The sequence below is a fragment of the Trichoderma harzianum genome (genome assembly GCF_003025095.1).
Source record: "Trichoderma harzianum CBS 226.95 unplaced genomic scaffold M431scaffold_24, whole genome shotgun sequence".
In the NCBI taxonomy this organism is placed as follows: Eukaryota; Fungi; Ascomycota; class Sordariomycetes; order Hypocreales; family Hypocreaceae; genus Trichoderma; species Trichoderma harzianum.
Genome location: NW_020209272.1, coordinates 113,595 through 138,446, shown reverse-complemented (window position 1 = coordinate 138,446; position 24,852 = coordinate 113,595). Strand labels below are relative to the sequence as shown.

At 47.0% G+C, this 24,852-nt stretch overlaps 10 protein-coding genes and 1 non-coding gene across 11 annotated transcripts; 7 read left to right on the top strand and 4 right to left on the bottom strand.

Moving 5' to 3' along the window:
- Nucleotides 1-983: 983 nt before the first annotated feature.
- Nucleotides 984-3,704, top strand: M431DRAFT_99736 (glycoside hydrolase family 3 protein; the record flags this gene model as incomplete). Its single annotated transcript, XM_024925190.1, has 3 exons — nt 984-1,189; nt 1,261-1,371; nt 1,439-3,704. 3 exons carry the CDS (start codon nt 984-986, stop codon nt 3,702-3,704), a joined length of 2,583 nt encoding a protein of 860 aa, XP_024768222.1.
- A 574-nt stretch (nt 3,705-4,278) lies between these two features.
- On the bottom strand, nt 4,279-5,643 carry M431DRAFT_155286 (hypothetical protein). The gene is made up of 4 exons (XM_024912926.1): nt 5,623-5,643; nt 5,208-5,556; nt 4,962-5,144; nt 4,279-4,908 (listed from the first exon to the last, which is right to left on the bottom strand). Exons 2-4 carry the CDS (start codon nt 5,269-5,271, stop codon nt 4,433-4,435), a joined length of 723 nt encoding a protein of 240 aa, XP_024768221.1. The 5' UTR covers nt 5,272-5,556; nt 5,623-5,643; the 3' UTR covers nt 4,279-4,432.
- A 2,969-nt stretch (nt 5,644-8,612) lies between these two features.
- Nucleotides 8,613-10,139, top strand: M431DRAFT_525297 (hypothetical protein; the record flags this gene model as incomplete). Its single annotated transcript, XM_024920609.1, has 1 exon — nt 8,613-10,139. The coding sequence occupies one exon, from the start codon at nt 8,613-8,615 to the stop codon at nt 10,137-10,139; it is 1,527 nt and encodes a 508-aa protein (XP_024768220.1).
- Nucleotides 10,140-10,529: 390 nt separating this feature from the next.
- M431DRAFT_501003 (hypothetical protein) lies at nt 10,530-11,935 on the bottom strand (the record flags this gene model as incomplete). Its single annotated transcript, XM_024917977.1, has 6 exons — nt 10,530-10,613; nt 10,663-10,727; nt 10,786-11,211; nt 11,270-11,442; nt 11,505-11,668; nt 11,738-11,935. 6 exons carry the CDS (start codon nt 11,933-11,935, stop codon nt 10,530-10,532), a joined length of 1,110 nt encoding a protein of 369 aa, XP_024768219.1.
- Nucleotides 11,936-13,266: 1,331 nt separating this feature from the next.
- On the top strand, nt 13,267-13,346 carry M431DRAFT_t193. Its single transcript has one exon. It is a non-coding gene; the product is annotated as a tRNA-His (tRNA).
- A 725-nt stretch (nt 13,347-14,071) lies between these two features.
- On the top strand, nt 14,072-14,389 carry M431DRAFT_99501 (hypothetical protein; the record flags this gene model as incomplete). The annotated part of the gene is made up of 1 exon (XM_024925161.1): nt 14,072-14,389. One exon carries the CDS (start codon nt 14,072-14,074, stop codon nt 14,387-14,389), a length of 318 nt encoding a protein of 105 aa, XP_024768218.1.
- A 342-nt stretch (nt 14,390-14,731) lies between these two features.
- On the bottom strand, nt 14,732-15,902 carry M431DRAFT_501001 (hypothetical protein; the record flags this gene model as incomplete). Its single annotated transcript, XM_024917976.1, has 2 exons — nt 14,732-15,656; nt 15,775-15,902. 2 exons carry the CDS (start codon nt 15,900-15,902, stop codon nt 14,732-14,734), a joined length of 1,053 nt encoding a protein of 350 aa, XP_024768217.1.
- A 1,194-nt stretch (nt 15,903-17,096) lies between these two features.
- On the top strand, nt 17,097-18,183 carry M431DRAFT_99600 (hypothetical protein; the record flags this gene model as incomplete). Its single annotated transcript, XM_024925171.1, has 2 exons — nt 17,097-17,524; nt 17,598-18,183. 2 exons carry the CDS (start codon nt 17,097-17,099, stop codon nt 18,181-18,183), a joined length of 1,014 nt encoding a protein of 337 aa, XP_024768216.1.
- Nucleotides 18,184-18,427: 244 nt separating this feature from the next.
- M431DRAFT_546585 (hypothetical protein) lies at nt 18,428-19,590 on the bottom strand (the record flags this gene model as incomplete). The annotated part of the gene is made up of 1 exon (XM_024921222.1): nt 18,428-19,590. One exon carries the CDS (start codon nt 19,588-19,590, stop codon nt 18,838-18,840), a length of 753 nt encoding a protein of 250 aa, XP_024768215.1. The 3' UTR covers nt 18,428-18,837.
- Nucleotides 19,591-20,396: 806 nt separating this feature from the next.
- On the top strand, nt 20,397-21,514 carry M431DRAFT_99791 (hypothetical protein; the record flags this gene model as incomplete). The annotated part of the gene is made up of 3 exons (XM_024925196.1): nt 20,397-20,460; nt 20,513-20,775; nt 20,849-21,514. 3 exons carry the CDS (start codon nt 20,397-20,399, stop codon nt 21,512-21,514), a joined length of 993 nt encoding a protein of 330 aa, XP_024768214.1.
- A 1,037-nt stretch (nt 21,515-22,551) lies between these two features.
- M431DRAFT_127900 (glycoside hydrolase family 79 protein) lies at nt 22,552-24,523 on the top strand (the record flags this gene model as incomplete). Its single annotated transcript, XM_024912348.1, has 6 exons — nt 22,552-22,720; nt 22,774-22,876; nt 22,936-23,442; nt 23,497-23,534; nt 23,591-23,787; nt 23,841-24,523. The coding sequence occupies 6 exons, from the start codon at nt 22,552-22,554 to the stop codon at nt 24,378-24,380; spliced, it is 1,554 nt and encodes a 517-aa protein (XP_024768213.1). The 3' UTR covers nt 24,381-24,523.
- Between the last annotated feature and the right edge of the window lie 329 nt (nt 24,524-24,852).

The window sequence follows — 24,852 nt, the reverse complement described above, 5'->3', positions numbered from 1 at the left end:
GGAATACGGAGTCTTAGTCGCCTTCCGCAAACCCATCGGCAACATTCGGCTCGGCAGTAATCTCGGTCAGATTCCTACTATATTTGTAGTAAGGAAATGCATGTTTCACCCCCTCTCATTGGCTTCGCATCAAGTACCTACTTATGACGCTGTTGCGTAACAATGACCGAGAAAAAACAAGATCGAGGACGGAGAATATAGAATGGGGGGGAGAAAACTAACTCTCTTAAGGCGATGTGCCGGATTTGCTATGCATAGTGGAAACGTTGGGTGCCTGGAGCCGGCAATTCCCAACGCTACGCTGCAGGTCGAGCTATAATATCACGTTGCTCTGCTTCACTTTAGGCTAAATGACAACAAGATCGAGCCAGACATTAAGCCTAACCGAAGTAGCGGCATCCTTCATCCTCCCGACGCACACAACCACTCGAAACATCGCGACTAAACAATGCGGAGAGGTACGAAATACCAGATCGGGTTGCGGGGAAGGCCTTGTCTTGGCTGTCGATGAAGGAGCCGCCGGTAATCTATCCTTTAGGAGACGGGAAAATCTGGGGAAAGCGATGGGTTTTAGGAGATTTCAAGTTCGTGCCCTTCGTACAGGGTAACATTGGCAGATGTAAGTGACGGCGTACCCGGAGATGGAGAGGATCGGCATACGAGAAATAGCTTTGGCAGCCCGCAGTTTGTCATATCCCGTCGGGACAAAACAAAACTTGCTCGATTAAGAAACTGGGATGAGACATGAAGCCATTTCTCAATGCAGTCAGAAAAGCTGCGGGCGAGAATGAGCGGAGAGCAATGCACATGCAAAATAGACATGTATATAATAGGTGGGAATTTATTGCTTCAAAAGGGAGGAGGAAAAGCTATCAATAGGAACTCGGGCGCACCGATCGATGCTCTGATACTCCAGATCACTTGGTGTATCATCTTCAAAGGCAGTCATGGCGGGCCTACGCATTCTACCATGGATGTACTCCATGGCTCTTTTCCACCTCGCTCAATCCCGAACTTGTTTGCCTGCGTACCAAGCGACAACAACTTATGTGGGTTGCTATCATGATCCGAATTCGCCTCGTGATCTCGCAGGGCCATTTTTGACTGTAAACAATCTCAATTCACCCCAATATTGTGCCAACCTATGCGGTGCTGCTGGTTATCAATATGCTGGAGTTGAATTCACCATGTAAGGAACTCTGAAGCTTTGGAAGTGATGCCGATTCAAGATCTCAATTCTAACACAATTAATTTCTGTAGCCAATGCTTCTGTGGCCACCGCATTGAAAGCACTTCCGTCAAAGCTGACGAGAGCCAATGCACTTCGCCATGCCCTGCGGACCCTAGCAAGATTTGCGGAGGCGGCAACATGTATGTCATCAACTCCGGGATCAGAGATGATGAGAAAAGAGAATTTTCATCTAACGTTAACTCACAGGATCAACATTTACCAAGTCACTAATCCATCGTCAAACCCTCCCTTGACGCCTTCATTCCCTGACTGCACTCGCGACCCCCTTTGCAGCAATGATGTCTGTGACACCACCAAGAGCATTGCCCAAAGAGCCGCCGCCATTGTTCAGCCCATGACGCTGAATGAGAAGGTCTCAAATGTAGGCAGTTCTGCTTCTGGCAGTGGACGACTCGGTTTGCCAGCATACCAATGGCAGAATGAAGCACTCCACGGCGTCGCTGGCAGCACCGGTGTGCAATTCCAGTCGCCCCTTGGAGCCAACTTCAGCGCAGCGACCAGTTTCCCCATGCCTATTCTTCTCTCTGCCGCATTTGACGATGCTCTTGTCCAGAGCGTAGCCACTGCTATCAGCACTGAGGCTCGTGCGTTTGCCAACTATGGATTTGCTGGATTGGACTTTTGGACGCCCAACATCAACCCATTCCGTGATCCCCGCTGGGGTCGAGGCATGGAGACTCCTGGAGAGGATGCATTCCGTATCTCGGGTTACGTACTGGCTTTGGTCAATGGTCTTCAGGGCGGAATTGATCCCGATTACTTCAGAACTATCTCAACATGCAAGCACTTTGCTGCTTACGATATCGAGAACGGTCGCACTGGGAATAATCTTACGCCTACCCAGCAGGATATGGCTGATTACTATCTTCCAATGTTCGAGACCTGCGTTCGCGACGCAAAGGTCGGATCCATCATGTGCGCCTACAATGCGGTTGATGGCGTGCCAGCTTGTGCAGATAGCTATCTCCTCCAATCTGTGCTTCGCGATGGCTACAACTTTACCGAAGACTTCAACTACGTTGTCTCTGACTGCGACGCTGTCGAGAACGTTTTTGATCCCCACCATTATGCCGCCAACTTGACTCAAGCTGCTGCCATGTCTCTAAATGCAGGCACTGATCTTGACTGTGGCAGCTCTTATAACGTCTTGAACGCCTCGGTGCAGGCTGGTATGACAACAGAGGCTACTCTGGACAAATCATTGATCCGATTGTACTCTGCACTCGTCAAGGTCGGATGGTTCGATCAGCCCGCAGAGTATAGCTCTCTTGGCTGGGGCAATGTCAACACCACACAGACACGAACCCTTGCGCATGATGCCGCCACTGGAGGAATGACCCTGTTGAAGAACGATGGCACTCTCCCTCTTTCGCCCACTCTCCAGAATGTCGCAGTCATTGGTCCGTGGGTTAATGCCACCACCCAGTTGCAAGGCAACTACGCTGGTACAGCACCGGTACTGGTGAACCCCCTGACAGTCTTCCAGTCAAGGTGGCGCAATGTCAAGTACGCACAGGGAACCGCCATCAACTCTCAAGACACTAGCGGATTCAATGCTGCTCTCTCTGCCGCAAGCTCTTCGGATGTCATCGTTTATCTCGGAGGAATTGATATCTCTGTGGAGAATGAAGGCTTTGACCGGAGCGCAATCACCTGGCCCGGAAACCAATTGGACTTGATCTCTCAACTGGCTAACCTTGGCAAGCCCTTGGTTATCGTGCAGTTCGGAGGTGGCCAGATTGACGACAGTGCTTTGCTGAGCAACTCCAAGGTTAACTCCATCTTGTGGGCTGGATACCCTGGCCAAGAAGGTGGCAATGCTCTCTTTGACGTCCTTACCGGTGCAAGCCCACCAGCTGGCAGACTTCCCATCACTCAATACCCTGCCAACTATATCAACAACAACAACATCCAAGACATGAACCTTCGACCATCCGGAAGCATTCCTGGACGTACATACGCATGGTACACTGGCACTCCTGTCCTTCCTTTCGGTTATGGATTGCATTACACCAACTTCTCCGTGTCATTGGGATCCACGAAGACTGCTGGCACTGATGTCGCCACTATTGTCAACAACGCCGGATCAAACAAGGACAGAGCAACATTCGCAACCATCGTCGTAAACGTCAAGAACACCGGTGGCAAAGCAAACCTAGCATCTGACTACGTCGGCCTGTTGTTCCTGAAATCCACGAATGCAGGCCCCGCGCCTCACCCGAACAAGCAGTTGGCCGCATACGGACGTGTCAAGAAGGTGGGCGTTGGTGCAACCTCACAGCTTACTTTGACGGTGCCCCTTGGAGCACTTGCTCGTGCAGATACCAACGGTGATAGATGGGTCTACCCCGGTGCCTATACCCTGACTCTGGATGTCAACGGGCCGGTGACGTTCAATTTCACTTTGACTGGTTCAGCAACAAAGATTGGCACTTTGCCAAGAAGATCTTGAAGTGATTGGGACTGAAAAATAATGTAAATATGTATGTTGGATAGTTATCTAGTAACAATTGAGCTTGGATGACATGTAATTTTATAATTTGCGCCTGTGATGGAGCTCGCCCGTGTAGAAAGAATAATCCCACCATATTCGTTCGACTAGGTGCACAGTGCATCAAATAAACGGACGGACTATAAATACTTTTATTCAACCAAGTAAAGTAATTACTATTATAGTGGAAGGCAGATATTATTCCAAATGACATCGAGATCCAAGGCAAAGTAAGAAGTGTAAAGGCTGGCTCAGAGAAGCGCTATGCCTAGGTGGGAGAAAACCGGTCATCTCACAAGTGATTCTTTCGCAAAATATTGCCCCATATTGAACAACGGGGTTTTGGGGGCCATTCGAAACGGTTTTCGGGATCCAAGGATAAAATATCGCCATGTTGGGTCGAAGCAATTGGCCCGCTTTGTGATCTCCCGAGTAATGAGCCGGGAGGTTGGCTCTCTTGGATAAGACGCTTCTTGCATGTACTTAATATAGAATCGATTTATCATAACACATAACAAATGATAGTTCAAATTAACCTTGCATTCGAACCGAGGCGTGGGAAAACCCAGAAGGAAAAACCCATACCAAGGTCAACTAAAACATACTATGTAATTATGGATATTCATCCTTTTTCCAATCCCACACGAGTCCACAAGAGTCATTAACCCAACAGCAGTCTCACGAAAAGCTTAGATAAGACCGGCCTCGCCAGGCTGGATAACACCGTCAAGCTTGGCAGCGGCGTGAGCCCGAGCAACCATGCCGTAGACGGGGAAGTACTTGTCAAGGTAAGGAAGCACCTCTGCGGCACCGGGGACGTTTCGCCAGTCCCTCATGAGGTCGCAAACGATAGAGAACAGGCTGACGACTTGCACACCTGCGTGTCTCATCCTGTCGTTGGAGATCTCGCGGACAAAGGTAGAAGAGCTGCCAGAGGCCTCGGCATTGGCCCAGACAGAGTATCCCGCAGCTCGAAGAGACAAGGCGAGATGAGTCGTGCAAACATCGGTGACAATTCCGGCAAGGATGACCTGAGACTTGTTGGTAGCCTTGACAGCAGCTTGGAAGTCCTTGTTGTCCCAGGCATCGACTTCACCCTGGCGCTTGATGAAAGTTGCGTTGGGATACATGCCAGTAATCTCCTTTGGCAGGGGTCCGTTGGGGCCTAGTTGTACGTTTAGCTCTATGTAATGGTATTTCAAGTGCCAAATGATATACCTTGCTCTGCGGAAGTAGTCAAGATAACTGGCAGATCAAACAGCTTTCCAATGGCGGCATGCGCAATGATGCTCTCCTTGTAGGTAACTGGTTCAAAGTCACGGACAGCGTTGTAAAGGCCATCTTGGAGATCGACGACAAGGAGAACAGCCTTCTCTTTGTCGAGTCTTTCGTAAGGATATGCTTCAGGAGAACATGAAATGTCAGTACTGTACAAGCCCCGTCAAGGTTTCGCGCATTACTCACAGCTTCCCATGACGGTAGCAGACATCGAGGCAAGCGCCACGGCGACGGTTGAAAGGAACTTCATTGTTGTTTATTGGTGTGATGGGTTCTGAGTTGAACTAGAGAGGATTGGAGAGTGTGATTTGCAAAGTTGAGCTTGAGCCTGAAGAAAAAGAATCGTCTTTGAGGGGATTCATCTTGAAATATATACTCCAACACCCTTGTCCCTGAGCTTGCCTTCACGAAGGATTCATTCAAGAATATGGCTCAGAAAATACCTGATTTCAAAGATAGTTCACTACTGCAGGGCAGTCACAGTGTTCCATGGGCTGCCAGCGCAGTAATTTCCACCTTGCATGCATGATGAGGTCTTTTCTCCGCAGTCAGCAAATTCAAGTGAGGCTATCCACATATTGCAACACAACGAGCTGCCTACCAGGATCTGTCTCTTCGCCCGGTTTCTCTTTGTCCTCCATCACTGTTAGTTGTAATGATGACTAGTCCCTGACCAGGCCCTGGTCCACGTTATGTAATTCTAGTGTCAGCTCCGCAGCTGTGGCTTGATTGGTTCCAAATGATGCACAGCACGCCTTACGAGATAGAGTTGGCCAAGTTCCACCAATTATAATGAGTTAGCTCAGCAATTATGCTATGTTGACAAGTGGCTGACATTAATGAAGCCAAGCTGCGAGGGAAGGGATCGCATAATGGGCAACAAATTGTTAGCCAAAGTCGCCACCTTATCAACAACTATGTCATTAACTATATTGCTACTATCCACACTTCAACCGCTGTGTAATAGCTGAGTGTATTCTCTCAAATAGTCGGCGATAGGAAAAAAAATTCGAGCAAATCGAAGATTTTTGCCTATATTTACTCCCCCTAATTGCGTGAAGTTAATGCGTTCCCCTATGTGCACAAACACACAAACACACGATCATGAGAGAGATAGGTAAGAAGACCAAAGATGCTGGTGGGAAAATTAGCTCATTGATTTTTTCAGACTATTATCGGCATCTTTATTGAACCAAACCGTCTTTGGCTTTCTGCTGTTCAAACCCATTGCTCGTGTCTGTTTACAGGGTTAATGGTATGTATTCTTGTCAAAAGATCCTGGGGCTATACGAAGCATGAGCAAGGAATAGATTCCTTATACATTGCAGATTATGGGTCTCGAAAGCCTCGGCGTTACTGTGTACAATGCTGAGTGCGGACGTTACCCGCGTTCATTTTCATAACATTTCAAGTCAGCATCCGAAGGCTAGTGCAAACTTTGCACTGCTGCCTCGATGGTAACCGACCATTGAATCTACAAAGTGGTATTGAGACAATACTCTGGGAAATCCTTCCATATATGCCTTTGTGGTGTATGTCTTTGAAGTGGCAAACTAGGAGGTTTTGATCGGACAAGGTATGAATCGTAAAACAACACCTCTCGTTATGACTCAGGTTTGACAAACAGTTAGAAGACGAAGATTTTGTGTTTGCCACCAATTCATCAGCAATGTGTAAAGATTTAGTGCCCAGCATATGCATAAATTTCTAGGTATACGATGAACACTCTGCCGCATGTATACAGTGTCGCTGCCAATCTCGAGGCCTCCCCCTTTGTCTCATCATTTAGTCATTGTCAAGCATTCGTTAACAAGAACCAATAGTATTTCAACTTCCTCATGATTCGTATCTGCCGAGGTTTACTTGACACGCTTGAACGGCTAGTGCCATATGTGCCTGTGGACACTGGCGTCTAGCTCTCGCGAGATGGAGCCTAAAAGCCTGATTTTCACTCTCGGAGATGTGTAGCTACCTTAAGCTAAACAGTATCAAACAAGATAAGTGGCATGCAATTCTATGTGGCAACATTCGGTTGGTCAATTGATGAATGTCGTCGAAGGGATGAATCTTTTACCCCTTGCCAGTGGCAAATGAGGACACGGGTCAGCCTCACGCAAACCGAATCTTGTATTTACATACAGATCTTGGTGTACTGACAAGTTGAATTTTCGCCGCTCGAAAGAAAATATCTTCTAAACTAAACCAAGCAAGTCATCTATGGCTATATTCAAAAGTACCACCTCAAGCAATGTCTGTGAGTATGTACACATCCTCTCCTAGCTTGACCCCTGAGGCTGCCCCCTGCCGAGATATTAGTATTCTACAAATCTCGTGCGCAATCCTAACGACCCACTACACGCGTCCAAGTTTTAAGAAACAATTTGATAAGGGCTTCTTGCTAAGCTTTGAGTGATATCTGAGTCAGTTCAGTATCATTGTTTATGGACGCAGAGATAGAAGAGCTTTTCCTATGAGTATTTCTCAACTAACAGTGGTCGGACAGGATCACCCGAGGAGGAACATTAAACTCTGAGCCACCCAGAGACAACAATCGTTGGAAAATAAAGTCCGAGCCCGGACCGCCTCAGCTCACACATGAGTTCGCCCCCAATCCCGACCTAGACACCACTTTAGCTGGGCGTAGAGTATGTTAGCCCGGAGCCGTGTAACAAATAAGTGGCGGTGTAAAGCGCCGGCCGCTACCCAAATCTCTATCATCGTTGTTAGGTGTTGGTGTAGCGTGTTGCCGATGCTATACTCCGGTTTCACATATCATCCCCTCGTTCCCCCATCCATGATGATCAGAACGTGGCCCCCCTTCAAGCACATGTTTGGATTACTCATGCTTGAGATTATTTAATTGAGACACGTGCAAGAATTTTCGTCCCGTCTTTATCCCGAAGACACCATTTACCCGGCTATGTTACATCAGGCTGGCTCGTGGGGCACCGTTGCAAAAGCGTTGGTGACGATCAATGTCACCGCGTTCAACTGGGTCGCAATTTGTCTTTAGGTGATATCGGCCAAAGCCTAGTGGCACTGGAGTTTATGATATATTAGCATCTTCTTTCAGCGTCCATTTACAATGATATATAGGGCTCCAGCCGGCCCACCGATGCCGTCGCAAACATTACCAATTATTATGTAAATGGCGAAATGTGTTCATCACACGCTTTTCATCACTCGAGTGTGATGGACCCGCACCTCGGCGAACGAGTGGTTCCACATGCCCATACAAATTAGACGCCGTACCCCAATAACTTGTAACAAGTCATTTCGGATTGGGTGGTTTTGAGCTTCGCAGACTCGCTTGAACATGAGGGGAAGATCTTCAATTAATTGATCAGTGGAACGCAGCGTTGGATGAGCATTGTTCGAGATTTACCATTGGATAATGGTGCGGATAGTGTTGAACTGGTGCCCAATTGGTGTCATGGGAACTCTCAAAAACACTTCAACCAACAACGTTGACATGGACTATATAAACAATCGACAATGCTCTGGAGAGAGATTGGGGGAACTCCAGCGCGCAATCGGAAACCATTGCACCAATTGTTTGACTTTAGAAGATCGCGGCCTACCTCATTCTTCATGCGCTACAGTTCTGTCATCTTTGGAGCTCTTGGGCTCTCCGGCAACTTTGTCGACGCAGCTTCGACTCTTCTCTCAGGTGGAACAATTATCGCATGGGACGACAGCGCAAATTATCTCAAGATAATTCGAAATGGTTCCGTTTTGGTCACAGATGATCGCATTGCATCTGTGAATGCAAACCCTCAGCCGTCTGAATTGCCGCCAGGAACGGAAGTTGTCGACATATCGAATCAAATATTGACTCCAGGATTTGTTGATACCCACCGCCACGGATGGCAAACGGTTTTCAAGACAATTGCCTCAAACACATCTCTTACCGAATATTTTAGCCGCTACGGAGAATTCGTCGCGGCAGATAAATTCACGGCTGATGATGTATATATTAGTCAACTTGCTGGCTTGTACGAAGCCATGAACGGCGGAGTGACAACACTTCTTGATCACGCTTCGCACACGTGGTCTGCAAGCACGTCTTACGCTGGATTCAATGCATCAATTGACAGCGGGGCCAGAGTTTTCTGGGCATTTACTTTTCACAACATCACGTCTCTCAACTACACTGCGTCGGACCAGATTCCGCTTTTTCGAGAAATAGCGACAAACAAAGAAGCACTAGTGGGAGATTCTCCTACAGAACTCGGCGTTGCATATGACTTCTGGGGCCCAAATCCAAACGTCAATGAGGCTCAGGGCATTGCAGATCTCATCAAAGAGTTTAACGTCTCAGTCATGACAACGCACTCTCTTGCCGGACCATGGGCTATAAGCAATCTTCCAAGCGAAGTTCAGCGTTTTGGCATTTTGAATGGCACCGTTCCCATTGTCTTCTCTCACTCAAGTTTCATCACTGCGGACGATGTGCAACTGCTTCGTTCTACCAACCAATACATCTCCATCACTGCAGAATCGGAGATGCAGTACGGACATGGCCACCCTCATTCATATGATATACAAGACCAAGCCGCACTTGGCATTGATACTCATTTTACCTATTCGTCCGATATTTTGACCCAAGCTCGAATGTGGCTGCAGTCCGTCAGACACCATTTTTACAATCAAGTGTTGGAGAATTGGCGGGTCCCGACTTATTCTCCCATGACCGTCAATCAAGCGTTCCTGCTAGCAACTGGCTCCGGAGGGCTAGCACTTCGACGACCCGATCTTGGTGTCATCAAGCCAGGTGCCAAGGCCGACTTGGTAGTCTGGGATGCGGAAAACTCTCCTTCGATGCTTGGGTGGGACGATCCTGTAGCGGCAATTATTATGCATGCAAACGTTGGCGATGTTCTGCACGTATTAGTTGACGGAAAGTTTGTTAAAAGGGATGGTAAAATTGTCAACAATGATTACCCCAATATTCGGAGAGAATTCCTGAAGTCAGCAAAGAAGATTCAGAGCATATGGAAGCAAACTCCTTATCCCACGTACGAGGGCGAATACTCGAGCGGCTATGGCTACGGAACGCCATTGACTGTCGATGTGCAGAGAGGAAAAGATACTGGTTATGGCACACAGTTTTTGTAATCAACCGGTGGCAACCACAGAGAGATAGATTGCTGGTTTTGGGGAGAGGGCTGTATGTCAGCAGAGTCATAAGTGACTGTAAATTCTTTACTGAAATGTTTAATTCGAGAAAAAATGTTCAGCGCTCAGCAGCAACGCATAGTTGAAGTTCTGTCGCAGTATTCCGAGGAAATATAACTATTATCGTCACTTATGCTAGCATCACCACTATCACTATAATCCTCTGGTCCCTTCTAGTACCAATATTAAAGTCCAGCATGAGGGGGTGTTAGACAGCAATTTCTTAATGCACGTTTTAACTTCTTTTTATTGAGTTAACATGGTATCTTATGAGCTGTTGGTTGCGTGCTACATCATCAACCAACTACATACATGAAGCCATGCAATCACTCAAAGGTAAGACGCCTCAACGAGGAATCCCACAGTAAACTTGGCATGTCGAAGAACCGCCGGCCACTGAATCTTATCGAGAGACTATCTAAATGTCAGCTAGAAACTGGGTGATCTTGATAGTGATACTTACGTCGCCAGCAGTGTGGATGCTGGGGTTGGACCTTTCGAACGTGTCTTCATTGACAAAGGCAGAGGCTGTCATGCACATGTCAATAAAATTCCAAATGACTCTTTCAGGACTTGAGAAACTTACGGAAACCGTTAGATCGAGCACTTGCGTGGTCAGAGCAGCCATACCCGCATCGCGTGGTAAGAGGTGCAGCGCCCGTGTACTGAGTAGCAATTACTCTGACGTATTGCGTCAAAGCCGCATCAACGTTATCAGTATAGACAGCCAGCTGGTTGCTTGGTGAGAATCCAGTCATGTCTTGGTTAAGCATGGCAAGGACTGTCTTCCCAGTGGATTTATAGTTGGAGAAGATTGCCTGAGACCCGAGAAGTCCTCCTTCTTCACCACTATACCAGTGAAACTCGATTGTATTTTGGGGAGTGAAGTCTGACTGGGCGATGACACGAAGAGCTTCAAGGATAGTAACTGATCCAGAGCCGTTATCATCTGCGCCGGGGCTGCGGGCTGTAGTCGAGCCAGCGGTGGAGTCCATGTGAGCGCCCACAATGACTTGAGATCCATTAGCAACTCTGCCATTTCGCATTCAGCATCTTGGTAATAAACTTACTAAGGTTTGAACTCGCTCCGGGTAACCGGGCTATGATAGAAGGCTGGTTCCAGGTATGGGTGAACCTTTGCACGGTGATCTCCGGTCTTGCGGAGGCAATGGTGGAGACTTGATCAAATAGCCAAGCCGAAGCCTGAGTGCCAGTTGTTGAGCGGTAATGCCGAGTAGTGAATCTAATCAACTGTTAATATGTGCACTGGTAGCTGTATCGCGAGAGTGATCGACTAGTACGCACTGAGTAAACGTAGTCAGCCAGCTTTGGGGGCCGCTGGTGGACACTTTTGCAATGAGCGACTGGGCTTCGTCTACATGCTCGACCCTTGTCGGATAAGTGACAGCACGAGTATTCAGAGAGGTGTCTGATGGTGGCCTTGACAGAATGGACAGCACCTCATCATCCTGTGAGTTGATGTCAATAATGATGTCTATGGTGATCACGACAAAATGACATCAGTGCATCATGCTTGCCTTAATATCGGTAATGTCAATGAATCCAATGTTCTTTGAGGTAAATCTGTCGAACTTCTCCTGTTCAGTCACCCACTGGCCAACGTCATCTTCCGAAGTTTTGATAAGTCGAAGCTCCGAGTTGCTGCCAGTGAGTGGTGCAGCGAGAGCAAGCGGGAAAGCCGCCACAAGCAAAGCAAAGGTAGCTTTGGTAACCATTTTAGAAATCCGAACAAATCGATGTTGTCAAGAGTTTGGAAAGAAACGGTCCGGTATCTATGGGGTAGTGGCTCATTTTATCCATTAACTCCATCACAAGAGATGAATCGGCAACCCAAATGACGCCACACTCCCTTCTTTCAAAAAGCATAGATTCAATACCGTTGTTTTGCGCCATTCCAAAGAACATTGGCATCCACTCATTTGCATTGACATATGACGAATCGCAAACTAATGAGCTTCCTTATCTGGTAGCCAGAGTCCGCAAGAACAAAGGCTCCCCTCATTGTTGCAAAACATTCCTAGATAAGCTAGGTGACATTCGGGCCAAGCATGGATCAAGCTGAGCGGAGAATAGGCATATAAGCTTAATTTATTGGCTAAAACTATTTTTGTCAGCCACCCAAAACACCTCTCTAGGGCTTTAAGGTCTTCAAGCTTGTCCTTGGCAGTCGGGCTTAGCTGCGGATTGGAAGTTGGAGTAGGAGAAGAAGAAAAGCAACTGTAGCATTTGCGAAAGTTCCACGCCAAAATAGCAGGTGAACCAAGATTGACTCCGCGCCGGCATTCAATGTAGCCGGAGATGCGACACTTTGATGTCTAGTGTTTGGGTGGAAGAGGGTTTTTGGTGAAATAAATGCGCAAACTATTGCGTTCCTGCTCGAAGGTTGCCATAGCGGCGCAAGTTATGCCAATGATAGCCGATAGCAAGAATAATTGAAGCTCTTCGCGGTTCTCAAGTACGACATCGGCGAAATATTAAGCCCGATTCATGGAGACTTGGGTACTTACACAGCAGGATTAGGAGTTGAAAAGGATTCGAGATCAAATGAAGAGGAAAGCGATCTTCTCAGAATTGTCCGATTGCCCGTAGTAATGTGGATAGAAGACGAAAGTAAACGCTATTCATGGAGCTTGTGGGCCGAAAAGACACATTGCTCATTTGTATACGTTGTGCTTGAACCTTGTTGTTCAGGCCTTTTGGCGCATGTATTCTGAGTTTGTTCTTAACTTTTACGCAGCAGCGGTCATACTTTGCGGCCTGAATCTTCAAGGCTTGACTTGGTCAACTGTTGTCGACAAGATTGAGCTACGGATTGATTCTGGATTTGGCCCAAAAGCTGGAGCGTCGTCTTTATCTGAACCAGCTACTACACTTTGACTGACCATCTTGACCCTAAATATAACCTCCATGTACATCCTTCAGCAATTTTGTAACCGCATATTTCTTCGTCAAGGCGGGTCGAAGAAAAAAAGGTATCGCTCGCCTTCGAGCCGCGAAGTGTTTATGATGTAAATTTAGTCGGGCTCCACCCATCAAATATCAAGAAGCTATAATAATATAGTGGTTAGTATATCAGTTTGTGGATATGAAACACTGAAGACCGAGGTTCGATTCCTCGTTATGGCATGATATTTCTTTTTTTACTTCATTTTCATTCTTTTGCCCGAGGATATTATTTGCTTGTCATAGTCTCATTTCATTTCATTTTTTTTCTTTGTGGGTCAATCTCTCAATGCTTCTGGTGTACGTCAGATTTAATCAGGTAAAAGTAAACTGTAGCAGACCCGACAATTCAAAGTGCTTCAACAAATTGCTAGTACATAGGTAGATCATACGCAATCCTATACAGCGTAGTATCCATACCATGAGTTATCAGAGGCAACAATTGCCGTTATTGTGCTCCTCTGGAGTGCCCGCTTGGGTGGCCATGACTTGTTATCTCATAATATCCGGCTTCTATTTCCTTCCGGCCGAATCCGACCGCTGGAAGCTCTCTGTATTTGGGCGTTGGCCCACAAAGATTGCAATCTTGTTGAGGAAGTGTTAAGCCTGATCAGCTCTAGTAGCTTCACTAGAACACCAATTCCGCCCGGCATCATTCGGGAGGGCTACAACTTAAAACCGCTTCACAATCACCACCAGCCCCGATCGACAATTATAATTACATATAAAGATACTTTTTTCAGCAGCTTTTGAGTATTGAAGCTGTCAATCCAACAGTTACGACTACCATTTCACATCTTAGCACCCAAAGTACGAGCGAACAACACGGCAGCCCATCGCAAGCGGTTTAAACTAACATTTGGACTCTCCTATAGACTCACTGAGCGAGCGAGCATTTCCTAGACACAATGGCCTCCAACTTCACAGTTCTCTACAACCAGCCCAAGGAGGGCGAGTACTTCGACATGGATTACTACATCAATACACACATGCCCATTGTGAATAAGCAATGGGGCCCCATCGGCCTGAAGAGCTGGCAGGTCATCCAGGGCGGCCCTGATGCGCCCTTCTCCGGCGGTGTCTTGATGACCTGGGAGAAGCCCCAGGATGCAGCAAATGCTCTGACAGCGGAGGAGTCAAAGCCCGTCTTTGCTGACGTCCCCAACTTTACAAACTTGAAGCCAATTTTGCTGCCTTCAACCATCTTGAGCACCTGGGAGAAATAAAGAGGGGTCACGGAATTGGCGCGGGGTTTGGAGGGGACCCCTGTGGTGTCATGACGCCAATTTACATGGTGGTGGTACTGAATACGCGTGTATTAGCAGGATGCGTCGGAACATAGCAGACTCTGAATGGTATCAATTTTAGCCGGGAACAACGCTACAGTCAATATATTGTACGTGAGATGCAGGTATATGCTAACTGAGAGGATTATATGTACATCTTGTTAGGGATGCCTTTTGATGTACATGGCACATAATCCCGCACGCGAAAGAGCATGATTCTATGTACACAGCTTCCTCAGGAAGGCCATCACATCACCTCATCATCTTCTCATAATCACCTTGCTAAGAAATCTCAACACACACCTTTCCCTTGTGCTTGCCCAACCACTGGTATTCACAAGCTTCTTTGAGCTGATCCAGCCGGAAAACTTTAGAGTCAACGACGGGCCGAAGCTTCTCTGGGTTTGCCTCAATCGCACGACACAGCTCTTCCAGCACGATTCTAGATTCCACCGCAATCGGCCGCACGATGCATCTGTGCTGGAAGCAGTCCGAGAAGCTCGGCTGATCACCACTGGAACCTCCCAAATACCCAACAATATTGATGACGCCACCAATTGCGACGGCCTTCAGACTCTGTCTCATAGACACTGGTCCAGAAACCTCGACAATATGATCAAAGCCGCTTCCACCGGTCAGCGCTTTGGCAGTGGTGCCCCATTCGGCGTCTTCTTTGTAGTTGATAACATGATCAGCACCAAGACCTTTCAGAAAATCGATTTTGTCACTAGAACTCGTAGTTGCGACGACTCTAGCACCAACTGCCTTTGCGAACTGTAGCGCAAACACGCTGACGCCTCCCGTTCCCTGCGTCAGAACCCATTTTCCAGCACTCACCCTATAGTCGGACAGCCCAAAAAGAGCGCTCCACGCGGTGACTCCAGCACAAGTCAGTGTTGAAGCTTCCAGAGAGCTTAAGATTGATGGAATTCGAACCAATCCCTGTTCATTAAAGGCTCCGTAAGTACGAAGCGTACCATCCAGCGCTCCTCCGAGCGCTGAGATGGCCGCGGAGAGTTGGAACGGCCCACCGACATAGTCCTGGAAAAACGCCGTGACAACTCTGTCGCCCGGAGTGAAGCGACGAACGTGTTTGCCAACTGCGACAACAGTGCCAGCTCCATCCGACCCTGGTATAACGTTTGGAGCTACAGGGTGAATTGATTTCCCTTGTGCTATCATAAGGTCACGGTACTTGAGAAGCAAACTTATTAATCATGATGATGTAAAGTCGAGACGCTGTATCGACTTACATTGAGCGATACCGCTTCCACTGTATGAGTTGTTAGGATGGCGATATCTATAAAACGGATCCACTATCAAACTCACATTTCACCAATACCTGACTGTCTCCCAATTCAGGGAGCGGCTGTTCAGAATACTGCAAAGCATCAAATCCTTCTCCGTCGCCTACAGTCCACTGGTGGACGACTTTGGGAATTGAGAGTGCCATTTTTTCAGGTGCTTAAACAGAATATCGAAAGGTAGAATTGCGAATATGACTTATGCGGCACACATCTAGAATCTTGAATAGTATATTGTTTGTTTTAACTCTCCACGTGAATGCTATTTATACCAATGACATTTCCTTGCAACAACCTGTTTTCGCTATGTGAAAACTCCGTACATTAATAATTCGCTGCAGAGGTTCAGTCTTCTGACACGGAAGAAGTAAGACAATTCAAGAAATGGTTCAGAAGTCAGAGCTCAATTTATAATTCTCGATGGATAGTGGAGGGAGCTGCGTACTTAATAGTCATTTATTACTGTCTTGGACATTGTCTTTTCGGACAAATCTGAAATCTCAAATAGGTAGCTGGTGGGGTTTTGAATGGAGCATTTTATTGGCCATCGGCGATGGTTAGAAACATTTAAAGACTAACGCCGAAGTCTTTTCCTTCTCCATCGAATGAGAGGTGTTGCTTAACTGGGGCTCAACTCATCGGACTTGTTGAACCGCCAGTTTTCCGTCCCAAATTCATAGTACCATAGTAACTTTTACCGCGGAGCTGTTACCTCACCGCGGAGCTCCTACTTTACAGTGGAGTCAAAGTCCTCTTTGTAATGAACACAATGCTGTCGGGACCGGAAGGCCGACCTAGATGGCATCTGAGTCGTATCACCGTATGTTTCAACGTTGGCAACAGGACAAGTCAAAAGCGGCCAAAGCGGCATTTGTAGTTTTCGGGAAAAAGTAAACTGGAATTTAAGTAAAACCGATGAAACAACTTGCCTATTATCCTCAAACATCGTTTGTTGTTGACACTGGCTGACATCACATCATAACAGGTCTCCTCGAACAAGCAATAATTGCCTCTTTTGGCGATTCGTGCCACCGCTAACGCCGGCTTCATAAAGGCGAGCACCGGAACTGCGATCCATCCCCGCTCGCTTCGAAACTCCGTGGTTCTTATTGCCGATAGACTTGCCGATAGTCTTGACTCAAGTTTACGAACATGTTGCGAAGAGTTGAGATAAAAGAGAGTGAAATGCAATCTCAAAGAGAACTTCAACAACTATATTCATGGCATCAACACATAAACGCCTAGCATATTACACTCGACAGATTCAACTTAACAGCAGTTACTGCGCTTTTAATCGCTTTCATTGACAGCAACTTAGACCGTTCAGCTTAACTCATCCCACAATGTCTCTTCCTACTAGGCGTCTTGGAACTGATGGCCCTCTCGTCACAGCCATTGGCTTTGGCGCGATGGGCATCAGCGCTTATTATGGAGCCACAGAGTCTGATGAGGAGCGTTTCAAGGTCCTCGACCATCTTTACGAAACTGGAGAAAGATTCTGGGACACTGCCAATGTTTATGGAGACAGTGAGGAACTCATTGGCAAGTGGTTTGACCGCAACCCCGAAAAGCGGAAAGATATCGTTCTTGCAACCAAATGGGGGAACCTGGGCGGAGGCAAGGTTAGAAACGACCCTGAGTATGCTAAGGAATGTGCCGAGACGAGTTTGAAGCGTCTTCGAACGGATTACATCGATCTGTATTATGTCCATAGAGTCGATTCAAGTGTTCCCATTGAGAACACCGTTAAGGCCATGGTCGAACTCAAGAAGTAAGTCTCAGCACTGAGTGTCTCCTTAAATTCCGCCATGCCTTATGAAGAGAAAATACTAACTCTTCTTTAGTAAGGGTTGGGTTCGGCATTTGGGCCTCTCCGAGGTTTCGGCCGCAACACTAAGAAGAGCCCACGCTGTGCATCCCATCACTGCCGTTCAGATGGAGTACAGCCCCTTTGCGCTGGAGATTGAATTGCCAGAGACGAACATGCTCAAGACATGTCAAGAGCTCGGCGTCGCTGTTGTCGCCTACTCTCCTCTTGGCCGAGGATTCTTGACTGGACAAATTAAAAGTCCTGAGGATTTCGAAGAAGGAGACTTCCGAATCGACATTCCTCGATTTTCTCCCGAAAACTTTCCCAAGAACCTGGAGCTAGTTGCCACTTTGAAAGAGATTGCGGCTCGGCATAATGCCACGAATTCACAGCTGGTTCTTGCCTGGCTCTTGAAGCAGTGGGACATGGTCATTCCGATCCCAGGAACTAAGAGGATCAAGTACTACGACGAAAACATGGGAGCGCTGCGACTGAACATTAGCGATGAGGAGAATGAGGAGATCAGGAAAGCTATTAACAAGACGACTATTATTGGAGGCAGGTACCCTCCAGGCTGGAGTGCATCTCTGTTTACGGACACCGTTCCGCTAAAGGAATAAGCTGTATGCTGCATGAAGCATGCTTGTTGCGTGATGTATGAAGAGGTATACAAACATTATTTCTCATATAGCTAGTTTACTAGAATCTATGATCAAAGTTGCTAAGATACTAGTAGCTGCATGCAATATAGGTTCACATTACCAAATGCTCATTAGCAAGGTGACACTAGCTTTGCCTGAGTTGACAAGCTCGTATTCGTGGTGGTGATGGAAATACTACATCGGCGGCGAGTTTATCTCTGCCCCCAGGGTCCCAAAATTTGACTGGGCACTCTGACAGTTTCTTGGTGCTTGGCTAACTACCTGACCAGTTACATTTCACCTCGGTGGTTTTGTCAAATTTCACAGCAGCTTTAAACTCCTCCTGGTCTTCCCTTTACCTCCAGCCCTGTAATTGGCCTTACTCGCATGCAAGTCGTGCACGCTTATGCAGTTGGGAAAAGTTGGGACCATGTCATTTCACAGCAATCTTAGCCTCTCCCAAAGGCTTCGTATTCCCTTTTCCTGCTGGCAGTAGTATGCGCTTCCTCGCCGAATGTGGTAAATCTAGTCATCTCGCCGCGAAAGTTCAAAAGACAAAAAGACTCCCCCCAAAAATACATACATACGCAATTTAAGGGTTGTTTACCCACCATGATCCCATTACTTTTGTCGCTACTGCCACTGCTTCAATGGTCGCCGCCTTCGCACTTCTAAAGACGGTCCGTTAGTGTCGTGCGTTAGAAGCCGGGCCAGAACCGCGATGGTGTGAATAGCGTCGCTCCCAGCGCTGTGGCAGTAGCGCTGTGGTTGGCAATTTTTGCTGAAGCCCATAGAGAGCATCACATCTCCAAGAGGTGGCCAAGTCTTGCCTAGATCTTCCTGCTTCGATGTACAAACTTGCCGAGTTATATCGACAACATCTACCCATCCAACCATCTCTTGGAATAGACTTGGGAAAAGCACTTGAATAGCAGGTAATTCTCGGGGATGAGGATGCCAGCCGACTAGTATGATATCCTTCCCAATATAGCGTTGTCTGATGCTATCAACGATGAGTCTTATTTCCTTGCCTGCGTCTGCGGTTTTAATAGTACATCCATAGGGAAACGGGGGAAATGGTTTTCGTCGACTTCGGCCTTCGAGATAGAAACAGTAAGACTCGATTTTATATCGATCTACAAACTCTTGGGTCTCAAATGGTAGCGACGGGAATTCGGTAGATTGGAGACTGGTCGGTGGTAAGATAGCGAGACCTATTGACGTGATGCCTTCTCCAATCCCTTCACAGCCTTCCACATCGATGCCTAGGAACACCGAATCTTGTAGTTGGTGCCTTAGGGAACTAATATCTGTGGTTTGCTTCTGCAAGCAAAATGTTCTAGCTTCCGGACTCTCCAGAAGGGTTGGGGGGAAGAGCTTCGGCATCGCACTCTGCGTTTTTGGCTCCAGAGTGCCGAGGTTGCAAGATTAGATGATTCAATTCGCTAGAGTAAGAGTTCGGGATAAACAAAACGACGAACGGAAGGTCTACGGAAGGTCTTCGTGCAACGAAAGAGAATACAGAGCGCACCACCAAGTATTTGTTTGCAAAAGGGTCAGTAAAGCTACAATAGCTAGGCTAAAGGAAACCTGAAGTTACACCCCAGCCTTAAGTTTAAAGTCAAAATTCATTTATAACTCAACTTAATTAGCTACAGCTAAGTTAAACTTTGGAAATTTAGGAATGTATATAACTAAGCCATGCAGTGGTATTTCTTTTATAACTTTCTACCGCTCTAAACAGCAAGACCAAGCAACGCAACACTAGTGAATTGAGCTCCCTCCAATGTGGTCTCCCCAGCGCCCCTCCACTTGCGCGTTTCTAGCCCGATTGCAAAGCTGGTTCTCTAAATAGATAGTCAAAAGAACTAGGTGAATTGCGGAGACAGGTGGCCCAAATTCTATTGATCAGGGCGATATATTCCTTATTACCGTGATATACTCGGGAATCCAGACTCGGAAATTCCACCTATCTCCATATCTTGATAGTGCCAGGGATGGCATCATCTCTAAATGCGGGGTTGAACCTCTGCTAATAAAGCCGCTGTGTGTCGCAATCGCAGCGATTGAGTCCCGATTGTTGAAAAAAAAAATTCGCGACGCAGTTGTTACACCATCATCGCTCTATTTTCCGTAATAAACAAACTTCAACTCTAGGCCAAAGATTGAAAGACGAGAAACAAATTATAACGATGGGTTCAAAACCTAATTCAGCACTAAAGGTGGTCTTTGGCGCCATGACCCTTGGAGACAAAGGTTTGTTGTATTCACTCACCAAGAAAGTGCATCTGCTGAATGCTATTCCCAGGCGCCACTCAAGCTCGCATTCATACCTTGGAGGAGTCCGCCGAGATTCTCGATGTATTCCAGCAATTCGGTCACTCAGAGATCGACACCGCCCGAGTGTATGGTGGAGGAAGTTCTGAGAGATTTCTTGGCCAGCTAGATTGGCAAAAGCGAGGGATTGTCATGGATACAAAGCTATCGCCGAGCAGTGGCCAATATAATCACACACCTGAGGGTCTTCGGAAGGGCCTTTTGGAAAGTCTGAAGGATCTCAAGACCGAAAAGGTAAGCCAAAAAGAAGAGCGCATCGTACATACATTCTGAGAGGAACATCATCAGCTTATTCATTTGACAATAGGTCGATATGTGGTACTTACACGCACCGGATCACAATACCCCATACGAAGACACTCTTCGCGAAGTCAATAAACTCTACGAAGAAGGCTACTTCAAACGCTTCGGAATTAGCAACTATTCTGCCTGGGAAACCGCCCAGATTTGCGAAATCTGCATCCGCAATGGGTGGAAGAAGCCCGATGTCTATCAAGGCGTGTACAATGGTCTCCATCGAGCAGTAGAGCCTGAGCTCTTTCCCTGCCTTCGAAATTACGGCATTGCATTTTACCAGTATAATCCGCTGGCCGGAGGAATCCTCACAGACAAGTACAAGCTTGACTTCAAAGAGCATGAAGAGGGTAGCCGCTTTGACCCCTCGAAAGCACAAGGTAAAAACTACCGAAACCGATACTGGAACGAGACCTACTTCAAGGCCCTAGATGTTGTCAGGCCAGTAGCCGCCAAGCTCGGCATCCCCACCGCAGAGGCAGCTTTGAGATGGTCTCTTCATCACAGCTTGTTGAAGAATGAGCATGGTGACGCGGTCATCATTGGAGCAAGCAGTGCTCAACAATTGAAGGAGAATTTGACAAGCTTGGAGAAGGGCCCGTTACCGGATGAGCTAGTCGCGGCGTTTGATGAAGGATGGGCAGTGGCCAAGGCGGTTTGCAGACCGTACTTTCACTAATGAACAGCTCTGACGATTGTATCTGCATGAAGTTAGGGCGGAATCCTTTGCTCAAATCACCGAATATAGTGGTCAAAGATTTTGTAATGCAATGAGATAAAAGGCGCCGCTTATTAGAGTGAGACTGATGTCGCCGACTGTATTACATGTTAGTGGCCCAACATATGCAGCCAGTCACAATGCGGATTCTTCTTGCCGATACTCCAGCTCTCTCCGGATGTATATAACATTTAGCTATATACCTTTTTTACCCGTAGTTTTCTGATTACTTATACCTTCGGTCTCGTATTCTTCCCTCATGCGATGATCAGCAGGGTAGTCTGCCCATTTCACGATTGATGATGCCGGTAAAGAGACAGCAACAATCATGGTTATTCAAACGTAAAAAGTATTCTAATCTATAAATTCTGTGCCCCATGGCTTCACATGGTCAGATCTTCCAAATGTGGCAATCATGGAAGCAACAATGGCATTGAGACTCACGCGCATCATCCAGGAAACCCCATCTTTATATGGCATTATCTACTAAATCTAAGCCTATATAGCCTCTATGAAGTATTACTTTTGATCAATACGTATATCGAACGATTCCTCTTTTGCTATTCCGCATATTTTGCTTACCGCTCGACTGCCATGACTGCATATGTAGGAGCTGGGGTCGGTATTTCGGTATTTCACGATCGCGTATTTTTTGAAACCCCAGATCTTTCTTTTCCGATCCGTCGGGATGTAACCCTGCTTGGATCCGATTTCAAGACCATGAAGACAGGAGTAACAAGTTGCTTCTACTAAGGGACATGTTTAGGCTAATTTGATTTCTATTTTACGTATTTGTAGTTAATGGCAAGACAATGAAGCTCATATGACGTCGATCTCGTTCTCCCCGCAAAAAGCAACGTATCATGGCGGCAGCTAGATGAAGATCAGTTGGATATAAGACGCTCCCAGTGTAGTAGTAACTGCGAGGCATTGATGATGATATCAAGTCTCATTCAATAAAGTTACGACTTCATTGAGCTTCTTTGGTGAAAAGCAACATGGTCCGAACTTCAGTGGCCTCGTCCATTGCGACATTTGTGAGCCTCGTTGCAGGCGAAACAGTTCATCTAAATGTCGCCAGAAGTACCCCAGCGTCATCAAGCCCTCCTATCTCGCTTGACTTTCAGTCTTTTTCCATTGAGTTTGCGTTTCTAGTTGACTTCCAAGGTAGAATATGATCATTCCTTTACCACTGGTAAAATAACCAACATATCATTCAGGAAACAAATCTCATCCAAACAGATTCACCAACAATCTCTTGGCCAATCTAAGAGCTTTCAATGGAGATGTGCCTCAGATTCTTCGAATTGGAGGAAATACTCAGTATTGCACTCGAACTCTTGCTCAGCGGGGGACGGTTACTAACCTACTATGTTATCCAGGGACCATGTCACCTACATTCCGGACCAAAAAGAGCAGCTGATCAATTTTTGGGATCCATCTTACAACTCCGATCAGCCACGCAATACTTCCATCGGCCCAACCTTTTGGGAAGCATTAACCGCCATTGAGGGAACAAAGTACATCTTTGGGCTAAACTTTTACAAGAACGACTCTACGTATCTTGAGAATCTTAAAGGGGAAGTTTCACAGACTCTGCGGCAAATTCCTCCTGATCGGTTACACTTGTTCGAGATAGGCAATGAAAATGATTACGGCGCATTGTCTGGATTCCGACCCCCAACTTGGACACAAAAGGACTGGGTTGAGGAGTGGATTGACCGTGCACGACATATTCAGACCCCGAGCAAGTCTCTGAGATTCTATGCTCCATCGACATGCTGTTACAATATCACGACTCCTTATTCGTTCTTCTCCCCATGGACGATATGGAACAGCACGTTCGACTATGACCGAGATGGGTGGATCTCAGAGGTGTCACAGCACGGGTGAGTTGCAGCCATTCTTGAATTAACCAACTTGAATTACTAATAGAGATCTAGATACATCTCCTCAACTGGTCAGAATCCAACGCTACAAGGTATAGTTTACCAAGGACTCCATCCCAAATTGATCATATTCATTAACTGAGACCAGGTACCCTCATGAATCACACGAGCGTGGTTATCAATGGAACCGTTCATCAGTCTCTTTGTAAACTCAATCATGATGCGGGTCGTGTTTATACCCTGGGTGAAACAAACAGCGTCTCTGGTCAAGGGGCGTTTGGAGTTTCCAATGTCTTTGGCTCTGCGTTGTTCGTCCTTGACTATGAGCTCTACTATGCATCTTTCGTAAGTCAACAGGGACCCAGATTCTACCAAGTCAGCTCTAATCGAGTTCATAGGGAGTAAATCGCATGCATATGCACCAAGGAACGGCGTACCGCTACGGTGCCTGGATGCCCATTGCACAGAACGGCACAGGACCATCGACGAATCCTCCTTACTACGGTCATGTTATGGTTTCCAAATTCATCGGAGCCCACCCCAACACGAGAATCAACAACATTGATCTTAACAGCGATTTCTATTCCGCATACGCAGCATACGAAAATGGCCGATTGGCCCGTGTCGTCCTTTTGAATCTGCATGAGTGGAACCCTTCAACTGATCAAGCCGAAGCCTCGAAGACGCCGAGCACGACCTTTACTATCAGCACTGGCCAACGGGGAATTAAATATGCCACTGTCGAGCTGATGACGGCTCCGGGCGCGCTCTCCGAAACGAATATTACGGTCGCTGGATTAAGTTACGATTACGACCTGGCTGAAGGAAAGCCGGTGAGAGTGGCGAAACAGTACGAGAGTGTGCTTCGCCCGAATAACAAGGGAGAGATTTCTGTTCCGGTGCGATATTCGCAAGCAGTGCTTTTGACGTTTAACTAGAAGTTGGATGTAGATGCATGTATGTGATCTAGGAGGAGTTGATGAGAATTGCGGTTACGGATCGCCCCGAAAATCGGTTCAATTACTCCGTAGAATCCACCCTTAGAACCCAAGGCGCCATACAAGTGAAAGCCACATTTGACCGTGTGTAAAGCCAAACATGCATTTGTATATACTATGTAATCTCTGATTTCTCCAAAGCCGAAAGACCAAGTTAGATACGGGCACAGCCACCATCACTTCAGAAGATATCCTCAACAGACGGATGTTATCTCGCGCCCTTCTCCGTCCAATGGAGGATCAATTGGTAATCGCCCACCACAACCCTTGCTCAAACGGCCCACAATCCATCGGAACTGCTGCTGCGGGTTCGGCGTCAACTCACGCAATCAACGGCCTCTATTCGCCATCTGGGGAACCATTGATCCACCGGCGTCTTAGCTAGACCTACGGAAACCGGAAGGCAGAAGCA